This window comes from Maylandia zebra, linkage group LG20 (assembly GCF_041146795.1).
Source record: "Maylandia zebra isolate NMK-2024a linkage group LG20, Mzebra_GT3a, whole genome shotgun sequence".
Taxonomy (NCBI): domain Eukaryota; kingdom Metazoa; phylum Chordata; class Actinopteri; order Cichliformes; family Cichlidae; genus Maylandia; species Maylandia zebra.
The window spans coordinates 13351909-13371731 of NC_135186.1; the positions used below are offsets into that span (position 1 = coordinate 13351909).

General features: G+C 37.6%; 3 protein-coding genes and 1 long non-coding RNA gene across 7 annotated transcripts; 2 read left to right on the top strand and 2 right to left on the bottom strand.

Annotated features, from left to right (window-relative positions):
- Positions 1-206: 206 nt before the first annotated feature.
- LOC143414328 (uncharacterized) lies at positions 207-3025 on the top strand. 4 transcript variants are annotated; one of them, XM_076878467.1, is made up of 10 exons: positions 207-382; positions 604-655; positions 992-1054; positions 1253-1288; positions 1383-1492; positions 1603-1903; positions 1987-2022; positions 2135-2182; positions 2322-2365; positions 2944-3025. In XM_076878467.1, the coding sequence occupies exons 2-10, from the start codon at positions 607-609 to the stop codon at positions 2980-2982; spliced, it is 726 nt and encodes a 241-aa protein (XP_076734582.1). In that variant the 5' UTR covers positions 207-382; positions 604-606; the 3' UTR covers positions 2983-3025. The 4 variants fall into 4 exon arrangements, 3 of the variants coding, with proteins under 3 accessions (XP_076734582.1, XP_076734584.1, XP_076734583.1); XR_013094862.1 differs by having other exon boundaries at positions 207-655; positions 2322-2745; positions 2944-3015; XM_076878469.1 differs by lacking the exon at positions 2135-2182 and having other exon boundaries at positions 207-655.
- A 4-nt stretch (positions 3026-3029) lies between these two features.
- Positions 3030-5370, top strand: LOC143412307 (uncharacterized). Its single transcript, XM_076878466.1, has 4 exons — positions 3030-3136; positions 3247-3379; positions 4049-4156; positions 4723-5370. The coding sequence occupies exons 1-4, from the start codon at positions 3078-3080 to the stop codon at positions 5158-5160; spliced, it is 738 nt and encodes a 245-aa protein (XP_076734581.1). The 5' UTR covers positions 3030-3077; the 3' UTR covers positions 5161-5370.
- On the bottom strand, positions 5277-8976 carry LOC112435736 (uncharacterized). The gene is made up of 8 exons (XM_024804694.2): positions 8925-8976; positions 8779-8830; positions 7361-7458; positions 7122-7258; positions 6973-7038; positions 6739-6785; positions 6425-6573; positions 5277-5706 (listed from the first exon to the last, which is right to left on the bottom strand). The coding sequence occupies exons 2-8, from the start codon at positions 8802-8804 to the stop codon at positions 5384-5386; spliced, it is 846 nt and encodes a 281-aa protein (XP_024660462.2). The 5' UTR covers positions 8805-8830; positions 8925-8976; the 3' UTR covers positions 5277-5383.
- A 7-nt stretch (positions 8977-8983) lies between these two features.
- LOC143414329 (uncharacterized) lies at positions 8984-10504 on the bottom strand. The gene is made up of 6 exons (XR_013094863.1): positions 10328-10504; positions 9935-9972; positions 9552-9636; positions 9362-9452; positions 9133-9221; positions 8984-9052 (listed from the first exon to the last, which is right to left on the bottom strand). It is a non-coding gene; the product is annotated as an uncharacterized LOC143414329 (long non-coding RNA).
- Between the last annotated feature and the right edge of the window lie 9319 nt (positions 10505-19823).

The window sequence follows — 19823 nt, forward strand, 5'->3', positions numbered from 1 at the left end:
GGTGTCAGACAAAAAATTGTCAGGTGTCAGTTGTCAAAAAAAAAAAAGTCAGGTATCAGAAAAAAAATTGTCAGGTGTCAGAAAAAAAATTGTCAGGTGTCAGTTGTCAAAAAAAAAAAAGTCAGGTATCAGAAAAAAAATTGTCAGGTGTCAGAAAAAAAATTGTCAGGTGTCAGACAAAAAAGTTGTCAGGTGTCATAAAAAAAATTGTCAGGTATCAGAACACAAGGTACCAGAGAGAAAATCTTCCTGCAGGTGGCGCTGTTGTCATGTCCCACCCGAATTGATTTCCAAATACGTCATCAACGTGTGACCGTGGGAGAGCGTAAGGTCATTGACCTCACCGGAGTTTTACCGTGGTTCAGGCTCCTAACGACACAAGGTAAGTTTAACTTTTTCTCCCTTTTGTTCATATTTTTGCCACAGTTGTGTTATATTAAGTTGCAGTTATGTTGTGAAAGTTACATATCAGAGACGGAAAGCCAGTTTTGTACGAAACCAAATCAGTACTATTTTTGTCTGGCTAATTCATTCTAGCTAGCGACAGTGGTGAAACGTGATTCAAATTTAAACTGTTCAGTAATTGTTTTGTATACATTTCAGCAAATGGACAAGCTGAAAGCTTACGAGCAGCTTAAAAAAGACCTTGAAAATGGTAATCCAACACTTTATTAAACTTTTTGGTAATGCTTGCAAGTTAATTTTTTTAACTGCAAAGAACCCTGACAATATCATGCTTTAATTATTTAACATGTATGGTATTCATATTTACTTCTGTTTATTAATATGCATGTTAACAGATGTATATAGTTATTACTTTATGATATTGTTGGAGTGCCCGATTTAAAAAAATAAATAAATAAATAAAAATGACAAAAGTTAAATTTCTCACAAAATTAAAAGATTGCAATTTAAAAGTTAGATAGTCATGTAGGATCTGTCTCCTACAGTCAATCTATAACTACTTACCCTTTTAAAATTTTATTTGAAGGTGAGATTACCCAAAAAGGCTTTGATAACAACATAAAAAAGCTCCTGACAGCAGAAAAATCAGGTAGGTTTTGATACTTTTGAACAACATGCAAAACAATCTCCTTTATTTAACATGATATGCTTAGCAGGTTATGATTGAATAACCACTTTATTAATAGATGCAATACATTTTGAAAGCAGATGACTGTGCAGTAGTCTGTGATTGTAGTAGAATTCTATAAACCACATGTTTCACATCAATGCCCTATTTATATTGCAGATGACACTACTTCAACACGTGGCAATGAATTTCTCAGTAAGAAAACCACAATTATTTTGCTTCAAGGTCATTTGTAATATAGAACTCGCTGTGGATCAGTTTGATTAACTTTCAGCTTCATCCATTACAGGTGCAGCAGAGGCCTTTGGTAAAGCCAAGAAACTACTACAGCCTCAAGTAAAGAAAAGGCAGTTTCCACTGAATGATAAACGTTTGGACCATGCCAAATCATTATTGAAGGTTAGTTAAAAAGTGAAGCTACCTGTATGACTATCAGCAATATATTAAAAAATAACTTTCTAAATTTGGCTTATTTTTTAATAAATTTCCCTTTTTTTCCTTGATGCTAGGTCAGACTGGCTCCCATGGAGTGGAAGCCAAGAACTCATAGAAAGTGTGGACGGTACCAGAAGTTAATAATGGACGAAGCTCCACCTCGAATCATTCTTCAAGGCCATGAAACCTATGATGATTTAATTACCATAGGCAAAGAACGCTTCTGGCCAGAGCGTACTGAGGGGAGTGAGTTCACTCTTTGCCATTCTGACGGGACCAGGTGGAGTAAGCAGGAGTTCCACAAAGAATACGGAACTGTTTCTGATATTACACATATGTGGAAAAGAACAATATACATCGGGCGACGACAACTGGGTAATAAAGTGTTCAATATTACTATTAACTACTGTCTAGCACTCGAATTTGTATGGTATGAAATAATTTTACTTTTTGTACAGAGGTCGTGTGTTTGGATGATCAAAGTTCCATCTCAGGTGTGTGCCTGCCCAAACCAAATTGAATATTTTTGATGTTATGATTGAACATGGTACACTGGCCATGTTGGGCATTATTCAGATATATTGCAATTAATGTGTTATTTTACAGATGAAGACCCTGTAACTAAAGTGGGTGGTGATGAAAGTTGCAGTTTAGGTGAATGCCTGGACATCTAACTAAATCATTAAAATTGACTTCTTTTTTGTTTTGCATTACATTTCCAACCTTTACACACTTGTTTACTATGCTTGGTCATTGCACAGTTACTGTATATAATATGCATCTTATTCTGCAGATGAACTTCCTGAAACCCTCATAGGACAAAGTGTTGCAGAACAGGTAAAACCATGGCTTCATCTTGAACAGAACAATTAATTTCTTATCATTGTCATAAATGTGGATATTTTCACAGTGCACCCTGCAAAAAGTATATCTTGGCTGAATGTGTTCATAGGATTTCCATGCAGAAACATCCAGCTCAGCTGAATTTGAAACAGGGAGAGTCAGAAAGAAAAGCCAGTCCAAGCAAAGGAAGGAGGAAAATGTAGGGTCATCTCTAGGTCCAGGTGGAGCAGTGAGCCAAGACATGTTACCACATGCAGTTATTGAGTCAAAAGAAGCTATGGAGGGAGCTGAAGAGCTATCTGAAGGTGCTGGAAGTAGTGGGCTTTTGATAGATTTTGCACAGTCTTTCAACCCAACTCCAAAATCGCCATCATGTAAGCATTCTTTCCCATTTAGGGCTAACATCATATCATCAGACAAAATTGTAAATAAAGGTTTTCATTCTTCACTATTTGGTACTCAAGTTCCTGGAGTAAACCTAGATATTAGTGATCCAGCAGTTAATAGAAGAATGATTAGCAGTAGCTGTATGTTAATGGATGTTACTTTGTGTTTTTTTTTTTATCCCCAAGTGTATCTTCCACGTGTTCCATATGTGGAAGAGGCTTTAATTACATACAGTGAGGACAATCTACTGGGAGAAGGAACATTTGGGAAGGTATATAGAGGTTCTTTTCATGGTACTCCAGCAGCTGTTAAAAGGATCATGTGTGGCCAACAAGGGATGGAGGACAGCGACATTCATCATGAGATAAATGTTTCACTGTAAGAACACACTTTTTTTTTTTCATTGTCAAAATCGATTCTTCCTCAAGCTGTAACATAATATGCCTCTATTTTGTTTTTTTTATTCGGACATGTTTCTGTTTTATTAGGAGACTGTCTCACCCCAACATCGTCAGACTCATGGCAGTTGCCCGCACTGAGTCCTGCTTTTTGTTGGCAGCTGAATACATTCATGGCGCAACCCTGCAGCAAGTGCTTCACACAGACAGCTGCTTGGTGAAGGTACCAATACTCATAACTTTATGTTTAATACATTTAGGTAGATGTGAATTATCTTAATACCCTCATATTAAAAAAGAACTTTTTATTGCTGGCATTTGTTTAAATATGTACTTGAAACCATCTTTGTGTACAACATATAAAAAGACTGATTCCTTTATTTTTCTCTCATGTTTTCAACCATTTAGAATTACCAAAATGATCTTTAATTGTCAAATGCCAGAAAAGTATCAACTTAGTAAAAGAATAATCTTAAATTTTTAATAATAAGCTCCCTTACTGTTTTGGTAGAATTGCTGTTTTTACTTGGATGAGGTCCAGACATTTTAGGTTTTCTTCTACAATATTCTTACAATATTTTTCAGGAATTTCTGTCCAGTCCTCCAGACAGGACTGGTGTAACTGAGTCAGATTGGTTGGCCACCTTGCTCACACACACCATTCACCTCTGCTTACAGTTTCGCAAGAGGACTGCAATCAGGGCTTTTTGATTGTCACCGCCAAACATTGACTTTGTTGGTCTTAGGTCCCATTGTAATTTATTGAAATTGAAATGGCAATTGCATTTGAATACTAATCCTATTTGAAGTAATACATTTCCAGTGGTAGACATGTTAGATTGTCACACCTGGCTACGCATTGTTTTATTAATATTATATATTGTCTTGATAGCTTGAAGGGGATGATGCCGGTTTCATATCACTGGACTTATCCATGGCAGTAGAGTACATCCATGCACAGAGAATCATTCACCAGGATATAAAGCCAGCAAATGTCATGGTAAGCCATACTGTATTTTTCTTTTTCTCCACTTTGTTTTTGAAGATCAAAATAAAAATAGTATATTATTTATTTAACTTTATTCTCTTCAGTCTATTAAACACTACATTTGAACAATGAGAAACTTTTCTGGCATATTCATATAAAGGATTTTTTTTTAAAGTAAGAAGCCTTACATTGTTTCTTTAATAGTCCAATTTTTCTTTAATATGTTGGTTCTTGCACACCTACAAAATTCCCAAACATGTTGTAAGTTTAGGCTTTACAAACTGAAAGTTTCTATTCTTTTATTAGTCTGTACCACTTGCTTAAGTGGAATGGGGATTAAAAAATGCACAGGACTATAAAACCGGGTTGGATCATTAACCAATCTGTTAATTTTAATGTTTGGTATAATAAACAATCTCAGAATAAATCTGCAGTGATTGGGTGATCTGGGTGCTAAAAGCTTTGAGGGTTTTTTTTTTTTTTCCCCAATTATGAGCTGTGCTCTTTGGAATGACATTTTTGATAACATTTGTGAAATTTTAGACAACCTGGTAAGTTCTCATATGTATACCTTATAGGTTCACCACCCTTCTAAAAAGGCAGTCCTGACAGACTGGGGCATGGCAAACATAAGAGACACTGTGATGCTTCGTCAAGGGAGTAAGTTCACTGCCCAGGCTACTGGTCCAGCTGGTGGCACATATCTTTACATGGCCCCTGAATGCATACTGATGTTTGAAGAGGCCTCGTTCCAGACAGACATGTGGTCCCTCGGAGCCACATATCTGGAGATCCTGACGGGTTCCGCTCCGTGGATGGTTAAAAAACAAAGAGAACTGGCTGCACTAATGGCCACCAAAACCCCACCACATGCCCTATCACATCTCAGTGACAAAAACAGTTTTCTTGGTGGTTTGGTGAGCTATGACCCAGACTCAAGGCCTTCCGCATCTGATGTTGTTAAGTTTCTCAAGTCAGGCCTTGATCTTACGAGCCGATATGGCTACAAGTGGTAATGTTGCTACAGTCTGCAGTTCAAAAGTCTTTCAATGTGAATTATGTTCTACATTTTGTTAACAAAAGTTGTGGTAAATGAAACACTGAATCATTATGAAAGATGGCACCTTGTCAATTGTATTTCAACATTTTATTGTACATTTTGTTGGTCAGACAGTTTTCAAATTACCTGTTGATTTTAAACAAGGATAAATAAATGTTAACAAACACTGTTGTATGATTTTATTGGTCATTGGAAATGTTTACTGGTGCACCTTCCATCCTCTCTCTCTTCAGAAAGATGTATATGTCATTTGCCTCGGCAAACGTAGAAGGTGTAGGAACTGCATTTCTGTTCATGGCAGTTGTGAGCTCTTGGACTAGCATGAGGTATGCAGCAAGGCAACCATCAGGTGTGCAGGGAAACTGGCTGTTTTCTAAAATGTTCTGGCACATGTCTCTGAATTCCTGGTTTGCTACCAGTGAAGGCTCTTCCCTCTCACAGATTAATTGCTTGGCATAGTCTAAAAGGTCTGGGTCAACAATGTGCAGCACATTGCCATATCCTGCGAATGAAAGACAATATAGAAAAGATGTTCACTTTGAATGTTAAAAATAAATGAACAATGACAAAGCTGTTCTAGAACCTGTATAAGAAGCAGTCAGTGTTTACAGATGTTATTACAGAAACTTAAAGATGGAAATATCACTCAAACATTTAGATAAATTTTTAGTTAAAGGTGTCAATATGAAGCCATTTTAGTATTGACAGTAGAAATTCAGAAATCTCTTATTGTACTACAAGTAGGCTTCTTCGGAAGACACAAAAGAGAAAGCACATTATAACAGTTTTACGCTCATTACACTGGCTTCCAGTATATTTTAGAAAATTCATTTTAAAATTTTAGTAATGACTTTCAATGCTCCGAATCGTGAAGCTCCTGCCTTAATTTCTGATCTTATAGAACCCCACGCTCCCTCTCCCAGCCTGTGATCATCTAATCAATGGCTGTTAGTAGTCCCACCAGAAGACCAGAGGCAAGAGATTCTCCAAAGCGGTGGCTCCCAGGTCATGGAATGCTCTGCCTCCATCATTACGTTTCCTTGATTGCATTTATTCTGTATGTTCGATTGTGCTGTTTTATGTTCATCTGTTTTATATTATTGTGAAGCCACTTTGTGGTTTTTATCCTGTGAAGAGTGCTATATCAAAGTAAAAGTAAACTAATGAAAGTTAAAAAACAAACAAAAAAATAAAACCCCACAGGCTTTCAAATGACATACCAGGAGGTGGTGAGGTAAACAGAAGGTCGGGTTTCCCAAATGGACCAGGTGCATTGCGTTGCTTGCGGATGTCATGGGTGTTCCAAACTGTTTGCTCCGTTTTTAAGTCTCTTTGAAGCAGTGGCAAGTGTGAGTACTGCAAGCAGTTGCTATGAAAAAGGAGAATTAAAAAATTAATATGTTCATCTGCTTCTTTGAGGTAGAATAAGTAAAAGCTAAATTTTAATCAGTACTCAAAAAACAAAGGCATTCCTAGACCACATACTTTCATACTGCTGCTTGATTATTTTTCATGTCTAAAAATATTGACTTACATGTGCACAGGATTGTCCAGTTCAAGGATCCCAGACTCCATCATGGCCTACGCATGTTGTTTTGAAAAAGACATAAGTTGTGAAGGTGAGAATTTCATTAGTGAAAAGGTACAGATGTACATAAACACAGATTCTGGCCTTGTGTTTTCAGATAAACTAATCCATCGTATGTTTAACGAAATTTTGATGGCTAGTCTTTGTTAATAGGTTTTACAGGTGAAAGATTTGCTTTACCTCAAATGTTGTCAGCCATTTCTTAATCCATGTCCGCTTTAAAATACTGTTGAAACATTCAGCTCTCTAAACAACAGAAACATGACATTATCAGTTTTGTTGTCAGGTTGTTACTTTAGAAATAGTCATTTACCAGCTTAAAGACATACCTGGTTGTGCACTGATGTCCCCATTCTGAAGCACCTCCATGCCTGATTCCCAAGATCTCGCATGTGAAATGCCATCTGCATTTGACCCACAACAAGGTTCTCCTTTCCTCTGTCCCCCCGAATCATTTGAGGACAGCCTAAAGACACAAACTGAAGATAATTAGTGAATGATGAAAAAATAAATTTATTAACAAAATGTAATCTTTTTTAACCCCCCATTTTTTGAGTATATTGCATACCACCCTGTTCTTGAACAGCCTCAAAGAAGTATCTGGCCACAAAGTTTTGTTTGCGGTTGGATGTGCCCACCTTTAGCCATAGAACCTTCCTGGAAAATCTGAAAAGAAAGAAACAGAAAAGTGGCCACTTGTACATATGATTTAATCATGTTTTGGCACTATGTTTGGTTTTTGTTACATTCCCCAAGAGTGACAGAGGATTTTTATGAAATACAATATAATCAAGTGTGCCTTATATTCAAGTGTTCATATATTTTCACATAACCAAGCCTATTGTTGAAGAATCACCTAACCAAGTCTATTGAAAGGAAAACATGATGCATTCCTTACCTCAGTGTCTGAGATGTTTGACAAACATGATATAATGATGCATTCTTTACTTCAGTGTCTGTGATGTCAGATAAAGCATGATATACTTCTGTATTCTTACCCCAGTGTGTGAAAGATCAGATAAGCTGATCTAATGCCTAACCTCTCTTCGACTTCTCACAAAAGAGAAAGTACTATGTAACCTGCTTTTTCCTATAAATAAAGGAAGCAAGCCTGCATTCGGTGTGTGTGTTCCTCAGAGACACTCACCCGTGCGCACGCTCTTATACACTCTGAGTTTGGTCTGCAGTGTCTTATTTCTCTTGCTTGTGTTTGAACAAATGTCTTCCCCTGACAAAGAGTATGCTGGTTTTCCATTGTATTATGTCTAGGCGTTGTTTCTGGTTCCTCCGGCCATTTTGACTGCCATAGTTGTGTAGGCTTACATGCCTTTGGAATTGAATGTGACTCTTGACTGTGTTCAGACTGACGCGAGGGGAGAGCTGCCTTTTGTTTTGTAATCCCTTGTATTCTCCTGTTTATGTGTTGGTTAGGTAGGTTATCGTAAATTGTACATTTTATTTTCTTTGGAGTTAAATTCTGTTTACTTTATATCAGGGATGTTTTGTTTGTTGTGTTGGTCTTGGCCCTCCCTGAAATTAACTGCCAGTCTGAAATGGAACTTTAAGACTAGCAGGAAATAAGCCTTTTAAAAACCGCCATCTTGAATACTCCTTCACTATTCATACTTTATCTTGGTCCCTTAGACCAGGCTTGGCCAAATCCAGACCTCGAGGGCCAGTGTCCTGCATGTTTTAGATATCACCCTGGGTAAACACACTTGAATAAAATGATTAGTTCATTACCAGGCCTCTGGAGAACTACAAAACATGTTGTGAGGGTAATTTAGCCATTTGAATCAGCTGTGGATCAAGGACACATCTAAAACCTGCAGGACACCGGCCCTCGAGGCCTGGACTTGCCCATCCCTGCCCTAGACTCCTCAGGAGAGATAACACCTCAGTTTACCGCACATCCTTATCTTGAAGCAACTTTGTACTATCACTGAATATAATAAATTAAGTAGCGAATGCCATATTCAAACCTACCCATCAATCCCCAAATGTATCCACATTCCAAAGAACTTCAGTTTATCATTGCCTATATGAAACAACAAATAATAATTACAATTTGTTTCAACAGAAGTACCATCAAAACATGTTTGGAAGGTTAATTGAAAAGATAAAATAAATACCATCAATGTGCCATGTGTCATTTGGACCACGGCTGATGTAATTCCGACGGGGAATTTTTTTCTTTCCAGGAGATCTCCTCTGAAGACCACTTGCATCCATATACCTCATTATATTAGCAACATCGTCTCTACAGTAACAATAGATTTTACTATGAGCTCAACAGTAAAACAAGAGAATACTTGATTATATACACACTATTTAACCAACCTGTAACAAGGCCGCACTCCTCTGACATCCCTTACCCGCTTTACCATTGCCCTGATTCCTTGTTCAGGAGACCACTGTTTCATCTCACTCTAAAAAACAAACAAACAGACAATTGAATGTTTTTTTTTTTTAAATCACTACAGAAAATAACATTTATTGTTTCTACAATAGCTCATGACACAGACTTCAGGAAAATATATATTTTTTGCACTGATGTTTTAACGCTTACCTCCACAGCTTTGTGGATTTCAGTAAAAGGTCGTTGGGGGCATCTTCGCTTCAACCCTAGAAGTTTTAAAACTCGTCTCAGATGCCTCTCACTGTTAAAAGACAACACAGACTTACATTATATTGAATGCAAACTGCATGTTTTGTCATTTTAGAGAGTTGTCACGGAAACTGTTGAAATGCAGACTTACCTTATTTTATGCCCATATGAATTCAGTGCACAGCTGATTTCCTTTTGTTTTAAGCCTTTGTTGAACAATGTTATTATCATCATATCTTGAAAGGTTAAGTGTAACAACAACAGTCTAATTGATCACCCACCTCTTACACTGAACATAAGTAATTAACCAGTAAAGTACTAAATCTTTTTATGTGGCAATTACACTAAAAGCATCGTCAATTCAGTGCCCACAAATAAAACGTGTAGCAAAAAATACACTTCTTTGATATTAAATAGGTGAACAGTAGTTAATAAATAAGTTGTACTTTAGTCATTTATTTTTAATGCTCTTTTTTTTAATAAAAAAAAAAAGTATTTTTGGTACAGTCATGGGAACCAGCCAGAGTCGGATACTCCTTTCATCATCGTCAGATGACATATTGCAGCAAAGTCTAAAAACAATAACAGAAAAAAAAAAATCGGGATCAAAAAATATCCCGACAGTAGCAATATAGAAAAGAGAAATAAAGAAAAAGAGCGACAGAAAGGATGCAGGCTGCTCGTAAGCTTTCAGCTTGTCCATTTGCTGAAATGTATACAAAACAATTACTGAACAGTTTAAATTTGAATCACGTTTCACCACTGTCGCTAGCTAGAATGAATTAGCCAGACAAAAATAGTACTGATTTGGTTTCGTACAAAACTGGCTTTCCGTCTCTGATATGTAACTTTCACAACATAACTGCAACTTAATATAACACAACTGTGGCAAAAATATGAACAAAAGGGAGAAAAAGTTAAACTTACCTTGTGTCGTTAGGAGCCTGAACCACGGTAAAACTCCGGTGAGGTCAATGACCTTACGCTCTCCCACGGTCACACGTTGATGACGTATTTGGAAATCAATTCGGGTGGGACATGACAACAGCGCCACCTGCAGGAAGATTTTCTCTCTGGTACCTTGTGTTCTGATACCTGACAATTTTTTTTATGACACCTGACAACTTTTTTGTCTGACACCTGACAATTTTTTTTCTGACACCTGACAACTTTTTTGTCTGACACCTGACAACTTTTTTTCTGACACCTGACAACTTTTTTTCTGACACCTGACAATTTTTTTTCTGACACCTGACTTTTTTTTTTTTGACAACTGACACCTGACAATTTTTTGTCTGACACCTGACAACTTTTTTTCTGACACCTGACAACTTTTTTTCTGACACCTGACAACTTTTTTTCTGACACCTGACAATTTTTTTTCTGATACCTGACTTTTTTTTTTTTTGACAACTGACACCTGACAATTTTTTGTCTGACACCTGACAACTTTTTTTCTGACACCTGACAATTTTTTTTCTGATACCTGACTTTTTTTTTTTGACAACTGACACCTGACAATTTTTTTTCTGACACCTGACAATTTTTTTTCTGATACCTGACAACTTTTTTTTTGACAACTGACACCTGACAATTTTTTGTCTGATACCTGACGATGTCCTAAAATGTACACCGTACTGCTGTTGGCATAGCAACAAACTTATCAAGAAAAGTGAGGAGTGCTCTGTATATTTGCAACTGCAGCTGCGAAACAGGGTAGAAAGTACTTACCTAAATTATTATGTTAACAAAAAGCATTTTTTGTTGGGTTTTTTTTGTATCAGAAAGTGTGAATGTGTAAATGACATTTGCCGTCATACCACACTGACAGAAAATATTAATAGTCCGTGTTTGAGTCTGCATATGAATGTAATGTGAATATTACAATTTCTATTTCTGCCTCTTAGCTGTGAAAATTTGACTTTAATGTAGTCTTTGTTTGTTTCATTTGTCAATTTACTTTTTTAATGTCCCTAATGCTGACTCTGATGCACTGTGCAATTTAAAATGTTATAAAAAATATATTTTTTTGTATATTTAACCCTTGTGTGGTGTTCATATTTTTGTTACTCAGCCAGTGTTCATGGGTCTGGTGGACCCGCTAGAGTTTTGGCTTTTGAAATTAACACTATCAAACAATTTTATGTTAAATTACTCAACAGATGTTCACTTCATCCCAATTACAAACCATATGAACAGCAAACATGGTTAATTTTTTCCCTTTACCTTTGTTAGATCATATTTATGAATTAATGTGCTTCTCGTTTTTGTTTTTCTATAAAATGTTATAAAAAAAATCAGTTATAATCAAGTGGAGTGAGTGGAAAGACACAACACATTTACACGTGAAGCAATATGTTTCACAACTAAATGGGATCAGCTGCTCATCAATGGTGACATTAGGCCCAGGGTTGTAAAACAGGGGGAGGTGGTGCACACACTTATCCCACACTGTCCTGATGGCAGCTAGCTTGTCTCTCTGCCGTCGAGCTGGTCTGTCATCTCGGTTATCAAAACGGATAATCCTGGAAATTTTGTGGAAGTTTTCCAGAGACACTGATGCACGGAAAGGTTCGTGCCGGTTTCTGCATCCCACAGGGATTCTGTCGATTCCCCTTTGGACCTGAAAACTCCTGCAAGGATAAGAACCCCAAAGTAGGCCTTTGGGGTTCTTAGATGAATTTGGTCCATCTCCTTCCTTCTTTCCAAAAACACACCTTCCTTCTAGATTACTGCAATCCAGAATAATTTTCTGGATGGAATCTGGGATGAAAAGCTCAAATGAAGACTTGATGTCCTGCACATGAGTAACTGTCAGCCGTGTTGGCCCTGGCTTATCACAGTAACAGCTCTGCATTTCTTGGGCAAGAAGACCATCCAATTTCACCAGTTATTGACATCCATATTTCTTCACTTGCTGACTGGTGGGCTTGTTCTGGTCCTGGAGCTGGCTGCAGATGGGGTACTCGTCTTCGTTTTGTTACTAAATGGTGCTCAACTTCATCCTCTTCTTCAAAGTCACTGTCAGACTCTGAATTTTCAGAAATGTGAAATATTCTGAAACCTCTTTGTCAACATCATCATCCGAAGCCCCTCTCTCTTCCAAAATCAATTGGATGGCCCTCGCAGCAGATAATCTTTTGCCATCTTGATCAGTTGTGATAAAGAACCACACTGGCAAAGTCTTATTTATAGTATTATGCCCCTAATTAGCAGGAGGGACAGGGAATGAGAAAATACAATTTGGATCCCTCAAGAAAGAGGGTAAAATGTGTGGGAATGTAAGAGCAGACAACAATGTTGCAACTTTGTGCGGGAGCAGGAGGGGAAGAAAACACTATCAGCAGCACCAGAAAGGAGGAAGACAGAGTGTGGGAACACAGGACCTTCACTTTCAACACTTTTATTAGACCTGGGTCCAGTGGACCCGAACACCTTGTATGTAATGTAAATGCGTGGGGGGAGGTACAGTATGAGGTCATTGAAAATTAGTTCGGATTTATGTTCTTCACAGAAAATAAGCCAAAGCCAATGAATTTCAGGTTGAAAAAATAATTAATTGTTTCATTTTTCTTTTGAAAAAAAGTGAAAACGGGTCTCACAGACCCGAACACCATACAAGGGTTAATCAGGCTGTTATTGTGCATTTTCATGTTGTCCACCTTTCAGCTCACTGATTTGAAAGTATATATATATATATATATATACACTTATATATTTTTAAGCCAGAAGTTAAAGTGCTGAAGTCTAAAAGCTAGCCATCACATTTATCTATATTTTCAAAGCCAAATTTTCCATTACTCTACTGCGATACAAAGAGCCTTTCTGTGAAAGGAAGAACATGAAGTCAGTTATCCTTGAGTGGAATTAAGCATATTCAGTTCATTCTGTCTGTTTTGCTTTTTTTTTTCAAAGCCAATATTTAAGGTTATTTGAAAACCTTGAGCAAGGATGAATGGCTTTTTTATGAAGAATCATCTGAATTGACAGACAACATCAGGACAGCTATCTGTCAATGTACTGACCTGTCCCAGCCGCCTCCTCACTGTACCGCAGTACTGCCAGTGCTTCTGTGCTGTGAGTTATGTTATATTGAAAAAATGTTCTGTGTTGTTAAGGTGTCCTTGAAAAAGAAATCTTTGTTTATATAAATATTTAACAAAGTTTTTTCTGAAAAAGAAAAGTTATTACTCTGCTGTTGACATTCAAACACTGCAAATAAATGTAATCAACATAAAACTGTTCTGATGAGTAAGTAATTTAATAATTAAGACAGGTTCTCTTTTTCAATGCCTTTGATATTCAGTTATAGCAAAAGCTGCAAAGTTCCAGCTATAACAGTGTAAGAGGTGGGATACACTTAAACATGTTACTAGTCCAACACACACACACACACACACACACACACACACACACACACACACACACACACACACGCACACACACACACACGCACACACACACACACACACACACACACACACACACCTATGACTCTTCAACAAGCCTGGACTGTGGGAGAAGATTTAAACTCCACAGAAAGTTTTCAACTGACCAGAAGGTTTGAAGCCTGTGAAACTCTTACGTACATTTTGTAAATTCTGAGTACAATTACTTCCTTTAACTAATAACAAGTGAATGGGAAACTAAACCACAAAGCCATACTGAATGCAAAATCCAAAGTTCCCAAAGAGAACACAAACTGAACTCTCCTGACTGACAGTCATGCTATTTACTCTACTCTCGCTCTTCACGCGGATTTGTTCACTCTTTTTGTTCCTTATATCCACATTTAGTGCTTAAAGGCACTGTCATCAAAGGACACTTTGCAGATATTTCTGAGATATGAGTGGGTTTGACAAAACAGCAGTAGTTGACATCCTGAGAATGAGAACGAGTTATATTTGACCTCAGTTTTAAGATCATTCCCAAAGTTGTGCTCACATTTGAATTATAAAGTATGGTGAGCAGAGGTGTATGAATAGATCATAAAGTCATGTGTCTCTCCAGCCTCTTCACTTTATAAACACCTTTCTGACCATCTTCATCACCCACTCCCTATCTGCTCTCCACATGTTGTTCTCTTCTAACTCTTCTCTTCTCTTCTTCTCCTGTAGGATGTCGAGCCATGAATGCTCTGCACTATATAAAAAGGAGAGGTGTGGTAAAGTAAACCTCTGGCTACATCTATTTGGTGAATAATTTGTGCTCTTTCCATTTTATTCAGTTCTTTGTTTGTTTGTATTTCAAATGGCATTTTTTATTTGTGGTTTTTGTTTTCAATAAACTGTTACCAACGACCAACATGAAAAGTAATTATCGTCATTCACATTTTTACTTACCGCATTCCTTCAGGTAAAAGAGTTGTTTACGCCACATTCCTACAAATGTCTTACGCAGCCTTTTTCAAAAATAAAGGTTTTCTGTTTATTGAGAAGCTACATGACTTTAATGAATTTGAAATGGATAAAGGAAATGTGGAGTTTGTATAGGCTGCAGATGGAACAGAGGGGGATTGAATAAAAGTGCTAAAAATGCAACAAAATGCAAATGCAAAGAAAATGGTCAATTGTTTACAGCAATTGGGGGTCAGTGAAGGTTAGTCACTCTAAGATGAAATACATGTGAATGATTGAAAAAACAACCGCGCTGCTTCGTAAACCCAAATTCACAAAAGGTTGTGATGCTGTGTAAAATGGAAATAAAAAACTGGAATGCAATGATTTGCAAATGTTATAAAATCATATTTTATTGACAATAGAATATAGAAAACACCCAAAAGTTTGGACTTCAGAAAGTCCAGACTCTTCTACTACAAAGCTCTGCTGTTGGAATAACTTCAATATGCAGTTTAATATTGTCTTCCTGAAAAAGACGTGATCTTCAGCTTGTCTAACCACAGAAGAGCAGTCCATTTTAAATGAGCTTTGGCCTACAGAACACGGCAGCATTTCTGGATCTTCATCACATTGTCACACATCGGTTTCTTCATTGCATGACTGAACTTTAACTTGCATTTGTGGGTGGCATGGTGAACAGTGCTCACAAACAATTTCTGGAAGTGTTCCTGAGCCCATGCAATGATTCCCGTGTCAGAATAATGGCTCTTCTTTAATGCAGTGCCACCTGAGGCATGAAATATTGATTTTAGCTGTGTCCCTTACAAGCAGAGATTTTTCCACATAGTCAGGATCTTTTGATGATAGTAATCATCTGACTGTCAATGATACTAAAGGCTTTTTAATTTTAGATTGAGGAACAATATTCTGAAATTTTTCCACAATCTGCAGAGGCAGTTTCATCCAAATGGGTGACCCTCTACCCATCATTACTTCTAAGAAACTCTGCTTCTCCAAGATGTTCTTTTATACCCAAACATTTTGCTGAGCTGTTGCTAAACAACCTAATTAGTTACAAAATGTTCCTCCAGTTTTTTTCTTTTTTGTACCACTTACTTCTTATGACTAGTGTTGCTCTGTTTTTGGGACACGTTGGTACCATTACATTTATTATTTTAAACTTTGAAAGGAAGATTCTAAAACCGACAGTGGATGTATTTTTGGCTTTGGTATCTTTTACATAAAGTCTATGGTCCTAAAGCACTATATCCCTTCCTAATGAACAGGAAATGTATAATATCTAGCCTATGGTCGTCACATCAGCACAAGGTTTATGGTAAATGGCCTGTATTTATATAGCGCTTTGCTAGTCCCTAAGGACCCCAAAGCGCTTTACATATCCAGTCATCTACCCATTCACACACTGGTGATGGCAGCTACATTGTAGCCACAGCTGCCCTGGGGCGCACTGACAGAGGCGAGGCTGCCGGACACTGGCGCCACCAGGCCCTCTGACCACCACCGGTAGGCAACGGGTGAAGTGTCTTGCCCAAGGACACAATGACCGAGACTGTCCAAGCCGGGGCTTGAACCGGCAACCTTCTGATTACAAGGTGAACTCCCAACTCTTGAGCCACGATCGCCCTATCACTAACTACTTTCTTCTTTCTGATACTGATTATTAGACTGTATTTTACTGAACCACTAGTGTGTCATAATTGAGCTTCCTAATTTGTAAATGGTACAAGTTGTTCTCAATCTTATTACCATTTTGCAAAAAGCCAGTCTCACAGATCACAACTGCATTAGTTTTTTCCAGCAGTTGTGTGTGTGTTTCGAAAACGTGCACTAACTACTTGTTGAAGTGCCCTGTAGAAACTCTTTGGATTATTGTGTTTTCAGCTTGTAATAATGGATCGGTTTTTATTTTATTTTCAAGGTCCCACAGTTCATAATAACTATGTTCGCTCAGATTTTACCTTTGCAAGGGATTATTGTCTGGATTTGGTGCATGACTGTGGTGGCCGTGATCCTTTGCCGTCATGTCTAAAGCATGAATCAGAGGCTGAAATGGTTTAGTTTTGATTTGTTTTTCTGTGTGACAGGGTGGTTTGTAAGACAAACTCTATGTCTCGGGAAAATATATGTGTATGGGGCAGATGACCCAGATCATGCAGATATAAAAGCAGGTGGGGGAGTTGAATGGAAGAAGGTAATGAATGACCTTTGGGTTGGTGACAAAAAAAAGCACAAAAAAGTAGGTGGGGTACATAAAAGTAGATCATGGGAAGGGAGAGAAGTGAACAGAGGTTTACAGAAAAACCTGAGATGAATGGGTGAGAGTCATGTTGTGAAAGTAGGAAGCTGGGAGCAGCCACAGGTGAGGAAAAGATAAACAGTAGTGAGACCATGAGTAAAAATAAAGAGAGTGTATCTGGGGTGAAGTAATGGGGGCAACAGGGAGAGAATGATGGGAAGGAGAAGGAAGTAAGGAGGGTGTGAGGTAAGGAAGCAGGTGAACATGAGTTCATGAAGTAAAAGGGAAGGTGGGGAAGTAGGAGAAATCAGGAAAACTGGGTAGATAACTGAATTTTTTTGGATGCAAATTTGCTGTGTATTGTGAAAAATGATGAGCTGGTCCTGATGTTTCTACACAAGGAAATGAAGAAGAAGAGATTCTGGGTTCATCGATGTCTCACAAGAAGGCAGCAGCAGGGAGAATTTCATAGTTTGATTGAAGAGTCGAAGCTGTATCACGACCACTTTTGGATATATTTCAGGATGTCAGTGGGGCAGTTTAAGCTCTTGTTGGCAGAATTTGGACCACATCTGAGGAGGCAGAGGAATCATTTCAGAGACCTGGAAAAGCAGCCGTTTCTCTGAGGTGAAACTGTATCTTTTTTAATGTTGTCATAACATTGTGCATTCAGCACTGGTGTGCGTTTTGAGCTAAGGGTGCGCTTCTTGCCAGATGCAGTGGTCTGATTGGTCAGATCTGTTTATGTGAAAAATTGGAAAAATCTAACTTGATTTGAAAAAGTAAATGCTGCAAATTTGTTTTGAGAAATTCCATGGTGTGAATGCCTCCACTAGGAATGCCGATAAAAAAAATTTTAACGCACAAAATATTCATATTAATTTTTCATCTCAGGTATCAACAAAACATCATGAGGAGCTGAAGTTTATTCCATCTGCATTAAGGAGTTTGTCTTCAGAGTTCATCACAAACATAAAAAGAAGGCAGCAAAATGCATCCATATGTTTCTCCTTTGGAGTGACCCCTGACTTAGAGACAAGCTCTATATGGATCTAACAACAAATGACATGCGTACTTCACATGTCAAAGTTTAAATGCCTCAATTTAATAATGGTCAGACCAATTCACAGATCCAGTGGGTGTTTGTGCTGTTGTGTCTTCATATGAGTGACCTTTGTGTGAATGACAAAATGCCTTTACTTTGACAGACTAATGAAGCCAGCAGTCTTGTGTATTCCATGTCTGAAAAGGGCTTTATTGACGTAACATTTGATGAACTGGCATATCCCGATTTTGCCTAATGTTAGTCCCTGGAAAGTGATCTCATAAATTCTTTAAACCTCATTTTCTGTCAGTCAGTTCTCTCAGTGTTTCAACTACTGTGCGTCAGATGTGTTTTAAACCTGCCCTTTTTATATCCAACATTTTCAGTTTATGTTAGATTGGAAATAAACACAAATCAGACGTTTCTCAACTCACGGCTTTAGACTTTTGGACTGATATGTATTAAAATATCAATAAAGATTCATGAAAACAACAGTGCAGAATTTGCAAATACTGGAACATTCAATCAGCAAAATTATACCTCACATAAAAAATAACACATTTTCAAACAGGTGTGACAGACAACCCTGTCTGTGAATTTCTTTTTACCCTCATGTTTTGTTACTTGTCATTTTAATTTCTAATAATGAAATGTATAAAATAGTGTTTTATTTTCAACTTTACCCACAGTACGTCCCAGTACACAGAACAGGAAATGCAAATGGGAATATGGAAAAAATATGAGGAGGAACACCCCTATGTGGTCACTTTTAATGTCAGCACCACTTTGAATGGGTTTTACATCTCTGACTCTGACCAACAACTTTTCATGGCCTGTTTCATTTTGTTCTGAATGCTGGACTCGTGCTCTGCTGTCACACTACAGAGTGGAATTACCAGCACTACCTCAGCCAGACTTTTGAAGTTTGGGTACATTTCACCCAGGAAATGATCAGAAGTCAGCAAGACTGTTTAAACATGGGACCTCCTGATGTTGCAAGGACCAACTTCACCTCCAGGTAAATCCTGCAGCATGTGGCCCTTCAGGACCAGGGTTGAGCTATGCCCATCTGTGACCGACAACAGTCTCGGGTGCATTTAGGTTGCATTTGATAATGTCAAATTTTATGTTTTATTTAAAAAAATCTACCTAGAATTTTTAAATGTTAATGGTAGCTGTTCTTGTTCTAATCTAAAATGCCAAACACCCTGTCGTTGTTAAAAAAAAAAGATTCGGTCAGTAATGGAAATTTTTCTATTAAAACAAGCTCTGGTCTGTTGTCTAGCGGACATCCTTTTCCATAATGTGACTGTGTATAAAAGAAAACAAAAAAATTCCCAGCAATCATATTAAAAAGTTGGTGAGAGTGTTTGAACAGTACTGTGGAGCCTTGAGGCAAGCGTCAGCCGAAGGATGAAGATGCCAAGTGACAGTGCACTGATTACACTTTGATTTATAAATAGTACATTTGGCAATAACCATGCGTTTAAAGTCATTTCCTGCTTCAGCATTTAAAATAGCCCAAAGACTAAAACTACCTTAGACATCTTAGCATTATTTATTCTCAGCTAAATCTCATTTATTTTACAGGTGCCCATGACTATCAAAGAAACACCTGAAAGACACAATCCTGAATTACCCGGTTATAGTCGACTGCTAACTTTGTATTAATGTGCTTCTTTTTTATTCTGTGTTTTCAAGTTGGTATCTTTTTTCAGCAAATACAGTAGTAGCAGGAGAGGAAAGACATTTACACACATTACACATTCACACCAGTTCTCC